This window comes from Columba livia, chromosome 6 (genome assembly GCF_036013475.1).
Source record: "Columba livia isolate bColLiv1 breed racing homer chromosome 6, bColLiv1.pat.W.v2, whole genome shotgun sequence".
Taxonomy (NCBI): domain Eukaryota; kingdom Metazoa; phylum Chordata; class Aves; order Columbiformes; family Columbidae; genus Columba; species Columba livia.
Window position 1 is genome coordinate 23,393,062 of NC_088607.1, and position 12,611 is coordinate 23,405,672.

Sequence of the window (12,611 nt, forward strand, 5' to 3'; positions counted from 1 at the left end):
TGCTTTATTGCATTTTCTAGTTCATGGATTTCTTAATTATCAAGGTCTGAAATGGTTCAGCATTTAGGTGAACCTTCAGAAACCTTCATGTTACCAAGCTGGAAGGTTGTAATTCTGCATCCATCCCCTGTTCAGCAATTTGTGCCATCAGCTGGTACCTGCTATTCACAAATGTCTTAACAAGACATTTTGAAACAGAAGAGCAGGAATTTCAATTTTTCTCTCTGGCATCTTTGAGGGACTCCTTGTCTTTTGAGAATTAGGGGTAAGATGGACCCTGTGCACTGTCCTCACTCCACACAGAGGAGCTCAAGGTTCTTCTCTGGAAGATGTTCCCTTTTAAAAGCTATATTAACTGTCTAAAGAGGAGCAAGGAAGAAATAACACACATGACAGTGTAGTATATGGAAATGAAAAGTATGAGAGAAGTTTAAAAAGATTTAAAGAAGTAAGTAAGGGGAATTTTTTTGTGTGTGTGGCAAATGTGTATAAATCAATGAGCTCACTGACTACCAGAGTTGGGGGAGAAACTGAAGGGAAGATAAGAGTATTGCAAAAGAGCTAGATAATTTTCACATGAATAAATCCTGGTAAATACATAGCCCAGACATATTCTCTGTCCATAAAAAGGTGAAGTGCTTGAAGATCAACAAGATTATAAAAAATCAACAAGTGCCCAACACTGAATGGTATGTAGATTATAGTTCTTGAAGTGTTTAACTGACACGTTGATGAAAAATAATCAGTCTCTTGTTAAAATTGGCAGCTGCAGTCAAAGTGGCATGTACTCTACCTGAGTTTAAAAAGAACACTGTATGCTGATTTTGGAAGATAAACATTGATTTATTAATAATATGAAGTAATTGTAACAACTCTGGTAAATTACTTGAAACCGCTCTGGACAGCTTTATAAATAAACTCTATTCATTGTGTAATTGTGTTAAAAATTAGTTGGGTTTCATTGCAAATAAGATATAAAGCAAGGCAGAAAGTATTTTTATGCTTTCATATATTCAATGGTAGGCCCTCACCAAATCAGCTGTGTTTCACTACAGTTGCTTGTATGCAAGAGCAAACTGGGAAAAAAGTATAGTGTTATTTAACACAGACGTTAATAAAGTGGGACATTGTAATTAGCACAGAGAATAATTACAGTCTTTCTGACTTTTCCTAACATAAAAAAAAAAAAAAAAAAATAAAAGAAAAAATATAAAGGATGGTAAGAAATAAGTTTACATATACTAAAGTTAATTTGTAGAACTTAGTGACGAGATAAATCTGAGAATAAAAGCTTCCCACATAGCATTATAAAAGGATTTGATGCTTATACAAATAACAGGATAATCTATATTTAGATATAATTTACTTATTTTTCAATCTTAAGTTGAAATCCTTGTGTTTCAGATCATAGGGCAACTAAGGAAATATGTAGGATAATATTCTAATGACAAGTTGTGCTGTTAAGAGATTCTTGCATCAAATTAAACATTTCAGATGTCGCTGTAAAAGACATTGGATGGATGAGAGGTTTGGTTCAGTATGCCAGTTTCTCTGTTCCTGGGTACGTGCACTATGGTGTACCGAAAAAGTCCCTTGAAAGCAAAGATTTCCGAAAATTTGCAGCTTAGACTTATTTCAGAAAATCAGTTATGTTCTGAGCCCCACTGAATATAGCTTTTTCACCCTTTGCTTGCCTGTGTCTGTATTCTATAGCCAGCTAGTGAGCACAGCGCACATTCCCCTGGGCTCCGCACCCTCTCAGGTGCCGCGGTGCACAGTCCATTTACTGCTGAGATCAGTTGCTGTAGGGAAGTTAGAGAAACAGTATTTTTAATCCTCCTGAAACCAGAGGGATTATAGGACTATAAAACCTGGCTAAATTGGATGAGAATCAGGCTCAGGCTTTATCCAAAGCATTCTCTTAACAATTTTATTTTTAATTTTATGATAGGTAAGATTACAATCCAGTCAGCAGCAAAGAAATCCACTAATTGCTCATTAGGAAATGCTCTGTAATGCCTTTGTTAGCTTTGCAGTTTTGCAACAATTGGACTAGCTGAACTATCATTATCAAGATTAAAAACAATGATCTTACAGTACTACATAAACCCTTAGGAGAATGAAGTTTTCCTCTTTTTAAAAATCTTCCTCTGCTGACAATAAAGTCTGTTTTATACGTAGTTGTAAGAAAATAAGTCTTTGACCTGCTAATAAAGTTCTAATCTCTGTCCACTCTGGTATGTTGGTAACAAAACTTTTCTTCTGTTAATAGACTGAAGACATTAAAGAGATAGCCCGGAAGGCACAAGCCCTGCCAAAGGTGAACACCAAAAGGCAAAGAATCGTCGTCTTTACCCAGGGGAAAGATGACACTGTAATGGCTACAGGTATATTTTTCAAATGTTTGCTGTCACTCACAGTAAATATTCTAGTTAATCAATTATAAGTTGTGGTTTTACAAATTATGACTGTTAAATGATAGTCACAACATTTGCCTTTTGATGTTAGTCCATGTTTCTCATCTGTTATGCTTTTAATTGCTTTAAGATTCTGACTTTAAGAACTTAATATTTCACAAGAATGCCTGAGATTTTAGTTCTGAACATCTTACGTTCGTTTTTATAACATAGATCTAAAATATTGATCCAGTTGCATTTACTCAGATTTTTATGAATTGAGATTTTATCTGTGTAGCCATCTTTGCTGCAAACAAGAACACACTATGCCTGCTGAGAACAGCTGTGCAACAGTATAGTATATTTAAACACTTGTGAAGAGGAGGAAGTGAAATCCAGTACTAAGTGAATTTCCAAGCTTTTTTGCTTTGAGCAGAAAGTCTCACTTTAGCTTTTCTCAGCCGTCTGTTCTTCTATTCTCAAAGGAGTACGTGGGAAAAAGGTGTTCTAGCAGGGATGCAAGTAGTTTGTGCTGTCTAAATTGATGATTTACGACACACAGATTTCAGCATTATTAACATGACTGCCTACCTTTTGACAGTCTCTTTAATTCTGTCCACCTATGCTTCTAGACTAAATAAAGCTATTAAAAACATGTGCTGTGGCAAACCATTTTAGTCGTTCATTCCTTCACAAGGCAAGTTATTAGTCAGGGCTGAATTCCTTCTTTGGAAATAAAGTGAAGTTGAGGAAACTTTGTACCTGAGGGACTGGTGCTCACTCATACAATATTTGCCTCAACATCAGAATTGGCTTCAGACTGTGGCTGCAGGTCCAGGCACTAAGTAGGTATGACGCTGCTGTATAGATCATTCTAGCAGCAGTTTGAAAGATTTCTCCAATAGTTTGCTTCTTCCCGTATTTTGTTAGCTACAAACAGGTTTAACGGAAACAGAATGCAGTCACTGAGAGTTGGGTATGTGTATCTCGGCGAATAATGACTGAAGTGTTCCTTCCAGAAAGTTACTGCATTACATGAATGGCCCATATAGAGGCACTGCACTTAAGTATGGTACAGTTGGCTGAGAAGTAGCAGTGTAAAGATGTTTTTATACATGAGCTAGTAATAACGGTAGTAAACCTAAATCTTAAACGTAACCCTCCTGTGCTCTTATTTAATTTTCACTGTGTACTTATTTTATTCTTCAAACTGGAGTTGTTAACAAATCCATTAATCCCTTCTTTGATATTTTTACAACTGGGAGCTTATCTGAGGACTGACACTTGCTAATCTTAGCTGTTTGTTTGCTATGAAATGAACTTAAATTAGAGAATGCACTTTATATGTGTGATAAATGCAAGATGGATAGAGAGTATATGCAATGGTGTCAGCTACAAAAGCAAACATGATAAATGTTAAGGCAGTTTTGAGCTGTGGGATAAGCTATTCAGCACATAAGCATAGCTGAATCTCTTTGCTATGCTGTTATTCATGGCAGCCAAATAAATGTCAATAATAAAAGAGAATTAAAGATTTCATTTCCCAGAGGCAGTCCTCTAATACAGCTTGATCTTTCATTTCATTTGTAATTCGTTCTCATGTCAGGATGCAATCATTCGCAAGGCTCTGTGTGTCATGTTAAGTCATTTAATAATGATTAAGAACATAAAAATGTTTGGCCTGTGGGGCAATTCTCGAAAGAGATACCAATTTGTTGTTGTTTTGCCCCTTTTTCCTTTCTTTGGTATGGATCATCTTTTTCCTACCTCCTCACATTAAAATAATAATGAAAAAATGAAAATGTATCCCTTTATTTAGCATATGATGATACCACACAATGGCACAGAGTACTGCTAACACACTTATTTCAACACTAATCAGGTACAGTTGTGCATTGAATTCTGCTGTGGAAAGTGTAAAAAGTTTCTAAATTATTTTTGGTAGAGTTACTGCATTTAGGAGCAGGTACCAGTATAAAATCCATTTCCTTTTTCTAACACACAGAAGTTGAGTAGAATTTTGAAGAAGCAGGCTGTGTGTAGTTGTTTGTCTTGCCTTTCTGAGGAAAGAAAATAGTCTGCAAGAGTTTGTGCCTACATTTAAAATAGTATTTGCAAAGTCAGCTATGGATTTGGATATGCTTGTTGATACCTTCTGCTTTGTATTTTGTCCAGATTAATAATAAGAACAACATGGTTATTAGTTGGAAGACATTTCTGTCACTGGTGACTCAACCAGAAGGGATCAGTAACTGGGCAAAGGACTCTACTCTTTCTCCCCTTCCACTGCTGCTTTTAACCATCCTTCGTCAGCTGTTGGGCAGATCACGTATTCCAGTGATCTTAGTTTATGTCCAAAAGAGTGCACAATGGAGCTGGAGCTTACAGGTGTGAGAGTAGAAGACTCCAAGGTGAAATGGACCTTTGGGGGTTTTTTACATTTTGTTCCTCCTCCCATTCCCCGTTTTCCCCATGGAAAGGTCTCTGCCCTCTGGCAGCAATGTGGAGTGTCATTACTGTGAGCCATGGGAACAGAAGTGACTGGCTTGGATCAGGCCATACTCTGTGAAGAGACACGGCTGGGAGGCTATCCTCTCTTCTTTCCATTCCCCCTGCCCGCACATGGCAAGGTGAGAAAGGCAACACTGAGGCTGTGAGAGCGTCCTTAACAGAGCTCAGTTTCCTCTGTCAAAGCCTCTGCATGCTGCCCAGGACAAGGCAGCCAAGGGGCTGTGTTCCAGGAGGAGGAGTGTACCTCTCCCAGTGAGTTATGTGTAGGCTGAGTGGGGGATCAGGTAATGGAAGTAATGAGGGGATAGACTTTGATACAGCTCTGGCTGGAAGGAAAGGAAATAAGATGGGTAAGAGAAGTGGTTGCAGGTTGCAACCTGTTGTGAAAGGACACAGAATTGTACATTCTGAAAATGAAATGTGGAGGGTTTTTTCCTTTTTTTGGTGAGATGAAGAAGGCTAGATACAGCTAATCATTACATGTTGAGAGATGGCTATGGCAATAGTTTCTGATTCCTGAACATTCTAGAGAATGGAAGTATCAACAGATACTTGAGTAGAGCATAGGACAGAAAGTCACAGTTTGTTACCAAAAGGAAAGAAAATTTAACCAAAAAGTTCTGAGAATGTAGCTTTGACAAACAGAGGAGAGAGCTTAGACTTCCTCCTACAATCTGGCCCAGCTGTACTGCAAAGATGTTTAGAAAGCTTATGAATTGCTATAGTTAATGTTGTTTTAATGCCCACCAAAACTGCTGGTGGCTCGCCTCAAAGAGACCAACAGCTGTAGGCACTGAGGCACAGATTGACAAGCAATTTAGAGGCTCATGCAACTGGAGCAGACCATGAAAACAGTTAGAAGCAATAACTGCATCAGCAGTCCCAATCTAAGCCATTCCCATTTGTCAGCTCACTTTCTTTGGCTGTCTGAATTATTTGTGTTTTCAGAGGAAAAATTTCTATCTCTTTATCATGGAATGCATTGGACCTTTCTACTGTCTGTTTATATCTCCTCTGTCACAGTACTCCAGCCCCAAGGCCCCTTTCCTCTCCCCTTCCTTCCTGTTCTCTGTCAGTTGGAATAATTGCAAGGAAGAGGCAAGCTCAAATTCAAGCTGAGTGTGATCAGTGTGTTTATAGGGAAGGGAAGGAAAGGAGTGTTTAGGATTGGCACACAGGAGCTGTGGCACATTGAATGTTGACTAAATTAACTGTCAGATTCTAATAAGGCTCCACACAGCATGACCAAATGATCGTTGGCTGAGGTTTTCCTCTTTGTTTCGTAGAATGATAGAATAGTTTGGTTGAAAGGGACCTTCAAAGGTCATCTAGTCCAACTCCCCTACGATGAGCAGGCACATCTTCAACTAGATCAGGTTGCTCAAAGCCTTATCCAGCCCAGCCTTGAATGTTTCCAGGGATGGGGCATCGACCACCTCTATGGGAAACCTGAGTTGCATTTTTCTGTGATATCAAATTTTATCTTTTTACCGAATAATTTGAAAGCATTGGATCTTCTCAGTGACCATAAGAAGTAGTGTTGACAAAAGCATTGTGATTTTGTCTAGCATCAGTTCCCAACATGGCTGAGTTTTGATAGAACTCTTGAAAAAAGGTAGCCTGTGAGAGACACCCGTGATACAGCCTTTCAGTACAGAGAATTATGGTTTGTGAAAGGTACTAGTAAAGAAAATGGGATCTGTGCCCTTGCTTACCAGAAATGTTTATTTGAAGAACAGTATTGGGTTAATTCCTTTTGTGGATGCTCCTCATCCATACTGGGAATTACTAGGCTATGAAGGCTCTGATCGCACTACCACAGCCTTGTTCCATCACATCTGGCTTCCCAGGCCTGAGATGCTGGATTTGACTTAGGGTTCCTGAGCTTATGGGGTACATTTGTTTCATGTTTCAACACTTTTTTCTGTAACCACAAAAAATACATATGCTGGGAAAAGGGGGAGAGTTAATGAACACATGCAATCTCCTGATTTCAGCAGCTGGAGCTTTTCAGAAATGCACCCAAAATCACAAGCTCTGGCAAGAACATATATGTCATATCTATATGTGTGCTATAACATTTGTCAGAATCAAATGCTGTGAAAGCTATCCCTTTTACAGAGTTGCTCATAACATTTTTAAACAAATTACTTTTAGTCAGATACATTTTATGACTGGTCTTGGCCCAAAGGGAAATCTTTGGAAAGTCTGAGCAAAATCAGTTCAGCAATGGAAAAACATACTTTTATATTGAAATATTTGCATAATTCAGAAACAGCTGAAGCTACAAACTTTAAACTTGGCTTGTTTTATAGCTTTAATAGAGGAAAGAAAAACAATCCAAATATAAAGAAAATCACTTTAGCATTTTTCAAGTTATGAATAGTGAAATCTGGCATGTTCAGGCGTGAACATAGAATTTTCCATTCTTTCCCCCCCCCAGTGTTTGCAAGACCACCTCTATTAAGGGCACATTTGTAATACCCTCATTTGTTAGAATATGGCAGTAAAAATGTACTCTTTTTAAGGATTCAAGCATTAAAGCCACCTTAGTTAGGGCTTTCTAACCGCTTACATCTTCTTCAGTTTGTGGGGTACATTACTTGAGAATGTTTCAGGAAATGCATTAGTAGTGCTGGCAAATGTGGTAGAAGGAGAAACGTTCCCCTTCAAAATTTCCTAGCATACCTACCACATAGTACATACTGAAATAGTTTTCTGAATTTCTACTTGTTATTATTGTTATTTAGTCTGTTCCATAAATTAAACAGCATGTGCAATATAGCCATATTAATATGTTGCAATAAAACTTGCAACGTTACCAAATTTTAGAGCTTGCCTATCAAGCTTTGGATGTTGGGAGCAATAGTAGGCATTTGCCTCTACCTGTTATCTGAAACAGAATTCTGAGCTGAATGGATGTTGGTGTCACCCATTATAACAATTCTTTATATAATATATGCACATGATCATAAATTGAAAGTTTGTATGTTTGGCTAGAACCAAAACCTGATCTCTGTGAAAATAACAACAAAGGTATGGATAGTAGGTTTTTAGGAATGATGAAGCTGCTCTTACTTTTTAAGGATAAGTTAGATCTTAAATATTTTAGAAGGAGAGTTTTTAAACCGTTTGTTTTAGAAGGCTTGTCAAAATTGTGGAAACTAGAGAGATTTTAACAGCCGTTCTTAAATCATAATGGCATGATGCTCTATGCTTTCTGGGGAAATAAAAAGAACTGATGTCCAAGTGTACAAATTACTCTAAACAGAGGTCAGTAGGTTTTCTTTGTCAGGTTGTGCTGCAATCATAGACCAACATGTTACCTTGTAAGCCTATCTATAAAACATAGAAGTATTACTATTGACACTGCTGACATTTTATGGTGGGCCTGTTTGCACCTCGTCTTTCTTTAAGTTACTGAGTATTGTGTGTTCTGCTCCAAGAAGCAAGAAGTGTTATTCTTTTTCCTTACTTCTCACAGCTTTCATGCTTAGCCTTCAAGACTGGAAAACCTTGATTAGCTCTTTTTAGAAGACAGACTCCCTGTGTGTTTACACAAACAAAAGCTGTGTCTTGGACCTGGGGAAATAGTAGTTGGGATATATTACAGCGTGCTCTCTTTTTCAGAGTATTACACACTTTCACTCTTCCCTATCCATTTGTAGTCACAAATGGAAAGCAAAGTTTAAAAAACAAAAATGGATTTAGGAAAAAAGGACATTTTAGTCTGCTAATGGCATAACAAATGAGCCAGAAAGCCCAACAGAATTATTTTTAGTTTAGTTGTGACTTAAGAAACCACAAAACCTAAATTAGTAATGAACATTTGTTGATAGGATTAATGAATAGCAAAGCTGATAATACCTTTTTGTAACTGAGACCATTCATACTTTCATGCTGCATGGGAAAGGAGGTCTGAGAGCTGAAACACATTATTAAAACCTAAGTTCCTGGATACTGGTATCTTCACTGGACTTAAAAGTGTATCAACTATTTCAACTCAAAGAATGCATATACATATATGTAAATAGATACAGATATAGACGTATGTAATGTCTTTATGTTTTGGTAATTTCATATTGATTTAAGAAAAGGATGTCTTTTCTATCTTACTGTGTTAGCATGCCAAATTAGCCCAGAAATTGAGAGTGAAGCTGGGAAATCCCCTCTTCATGTGTAATCACTAGTAATGAGGAATTTTTGAGGCAAAACTCTGCCTCTTATTAAACCTAGCCTGAATTCCAGGTGCTACATTGAATTTACATTTGGGGGTTCTGAGGAAAAATTACCCCTTTAAGCTCTGAAAAATATGTGTTTGTTGAAAGACAATAAATATGGGCCCCTATTTCATTCCTGAGGACTAGGCAGTATTTCCTCTTACACAAAAGAATTTCTCTATTTGTTTCTCAAATATGAATATGTAGATTTAGGAAGTCAGGTTTTGTGATGTAGTTCTGAAATGGACTCTTGGAGGCATAACTGTTAATATGCCTCCATCCACTTATTAGGTGGTAGAAATTGTTTGACGCTGGAGAGGCAATATAGAACGAAAGCGTGGGAGAAGGACCGAGTCAGACCGGAGGTCTGTCTGTCTAACCAGTTGTCCACAGCAGTGTACAGTAGTGGGTGCGTAAAATCAGAACAAATCTATAGTGATACTTCCCATGTTACGCTCCTCTAACTACCAGCAATCTGCAGCTCAGGAATTTCTGAACTAGGGATGTTGTCTTTGAGCCTAATAGTCAAATAGGATTTTGCCGTGCATAATGTTTTGTGATAATGAGCATCACAGACTCTCTGTTAGGTAAAGAAATACCTCCCCTTATTTGTTTGGGTTCTGCCACTTAGCAATGTTACTGGCTACCTCCTGCTGCTTGTGTTGCATGGCCAGTCCATAACTATTCCATGTGCAATGTCTTGTTACTTTTTGTTTTGCAGAACTCTTGCTTATTTCCCCTCACTAGTCTTTTTTTTTTCCAGACTCTTTTTCCTATTCTGTTTATTTGTTCTTTCTTTGTTCCATAGTTCTGACACCTTGGCCCACCCTTCACCTGTTTTCAGGTCTGCTAAACATTTTGCAAATGAGAGACCAGAATATTAAGTGCGTGAGAAGTTTACAAAGTGGTTTAATTCTGTTGTCTCCTTTGTTCTTTGTTCCTCTCTTAGTAATTCCTAACATTTTATTTGCTTTTCTGGCTGCCTGCCTCTGATGACATTTTCATAGAATTAACTGTTGTAACTTCAAATTTTCTTTATGGTGTGGTAATAGGTGGTTTAGAGCCCACCACTGTGCATTTAAGTAAGGCTATAATTGTTTTTTGTCTGTGTGCCTTTTTTACATTGATTGACAAAGAATTTTATAGTCTGTTAGTGTGGTACACTTTTGCAATTCTTCAACTCATCTTTTGGTTTTACTGTCCAAAGCGAGTCTATATGTATCACCAGAGGAAGGCACACAGTATGCTGCAGAGCTCCTCTCAGAAATGGTATATATGGCCCGAGGTGCCACCCATAACTGGTAGGCACAGTTAACATCAAGACTGGACTTAGAGGGATTTCAATAAGGCCACCTCTTAAACGACTTGAGGCCTGTCTTGCTTGACTCTGGAGAGCAAAGTTGAATGAATTTACAGTAAGACACCTATTCAGACGACATTAAATCCCAAATGGACACTCTTGTTCAGGAAATAAAGTACTTTAGTACACTGTAGCTTTTTTTTTTTTTGAGAAATGAGCCCTTCCCTGTGATATTATTCGTCAGTTAAAGCATCCACATAGAATTAATTGATCATAAATTTCTGGTGCCTCCTGTATACATGGCTGTAAACTTTAAAACTGATACTATTTTGCCAGTGACCTGAGTGAGTTATGAGATGGTTCATGCAGAAAAAAAATTACATTGGCACAATGTTGTTTGTTCAAACCACAAAGCAACAGAACTACCTACTAGAAATCCTGAGAAGAAAGAAGGGTAGTAATTAAGTCTTATGGTTACCGAGGCAGGCCCCTGCTGTTCTGCACCACCATGGAAGGAATGAGGATTCACCTTATTCATTCTGTGGCTGTGTAGTCCTCAGAGCAAGAGACACTGAGACTTGGATCCCTGGCAGTTTTACACTGAAATTAGAAATGACTGGCTCATCCTAGGATACACATTTCCATCCCCTACTTTTCCCTCACCCTGTCAACACTTCTCTACCAGCATGGGGAACCAGTTCAGCAATCTGCACAGACTGACAGACACTTGCTCTGGAAAGGTACTGGACTTTCTGAACCGAGGTCCAGTTGAGTACCAGTGCCAGCGTGGGAGGAGAGACTGCAGCATTTGCGGTAGGAGACGAGGATGAGGCTACATTATCTGCAGACTATATCGGCTGAAGTTGCTGTGGAACGTCACTCTGATGTTTTATTTTGATCTTCCATCTAGCAACAAAGACTGTTGTTCCAAAGCTGGAAGGAAAGTTGTTCCAGGGTCAGCTGGTAATATTATAGAATTATGTCTGCCAAGCAAAGATCAAAGAATAAGGGGGCAGAGCCATGAATATGCTGTCAGAAGGGAAACGATCTCTTTGATATCTCCTATGCTGAAAACCACCAATTTTATCATAGAACTATATTAAAAGAATGGCGAGACAGCGGAATCAGCCATTCAGTAACTGGGAAGCACTGGAACTAATGACAGCCTTCCAAATTTAATTTGTGCTTTTCACGTGTACATGTAATTGATGCAACTTTGTCAAGATTATCCCATTTTCTGAAAATGACACCTACCCCTTGTCATGTACACCAAACATGACATTCTGGTGACTTTTAGTTTTTCAGCAACTGTTTTTGCAGCTACAATGTTATGTCAGTCTAAGTATATCTTTCTGACTTTTGGAACAAACTGAAGAAAATCCAAAATGAGTGTTCTGTTTCATATAAAATAATTATCCTATAAACTTTTCATTAAATTTATGCTTTCAATTTAAAGTTCAGTATTGTCCTTTTCTATACATGCATTCTCTGTTGCTGCAATATCCAGTATTGTACATTACCCATTTCTCCTTAAAAGAATACGCTCTAATGAGTTGAAATCTAAAACCCATGCTTTAAAGGTTTACAGTGCATAGACTCTTCCCTTCCTGACACTTAGGTTCAAAACATACTAACAGGGTGGCTATTTTATGAAATTAATCACATAGTAATTTTTTAGCCAATAATTCTAAAATCTATTTTCTCTTTAACCTGATTTGGTGTAATTATTTTTTTTGTTGTAAGAACTTAAATGCATGGCTTTTTCAGCAGGTTTCATAATAGATCAATAATTTGTTGGCCTAACTTTTTTTTTCCTTTGGAGATGTGGGGAGATCAATATCTGTAGTGCCCTAGGTCATGATCAATACTTTTAATAAAACTTACTCTTTTTTTCTTTTTCTTTTTTTTCTTTGTACCTTTGTGGGATTTTGCCTTTATTAATGAGCTTTTCCTTTAGATTCAGACCATTAATGGTTTTCAGATAATGTCATACTGCCCAAGGTCAAGGCCAGTTTGAACTTATAACACTACTTATCAGTGATTAAATCTATTGGATGGGCTTAGATGTGTTAGAAGACATAAGAGTTTGAAGGACTGCTTTCTAGAGGTTCAAAGTTAAAACAAAACAAAATCTCAACCTTTTGGGAGGATAACACATTAAGGCTTTTTTCCGTTTCCTTCTTA

At 37.7% G+C, this 12,611-nt stretch overlaps 1 protein-coding gene across 6 annotated transcripts in view; it reads left to right on the forward strand.

Moving 5' to 3' along the window:
• The window catches only part of ADK (adenosine kinase), a 288,751-nt gene that overhangs the window by 244,322 nt on the left and 31,818 nt on the right, over nt 1–12,611 (forward strand). For all 6 annotated transcript variants that reach the window (XM_065067582.1, XM_065067581.1, XM_065067580.1 and 3 more), the window contains one exon: nt 2,273–2,387. In XM_065067582.1, the coding sequence (XP_064923654.1) occupies nt 2,273–2,387 (115 nt within the window). The remainder of the gene's footprint in view (nt 1–2,272; nt 2,388–12,611) is intronic.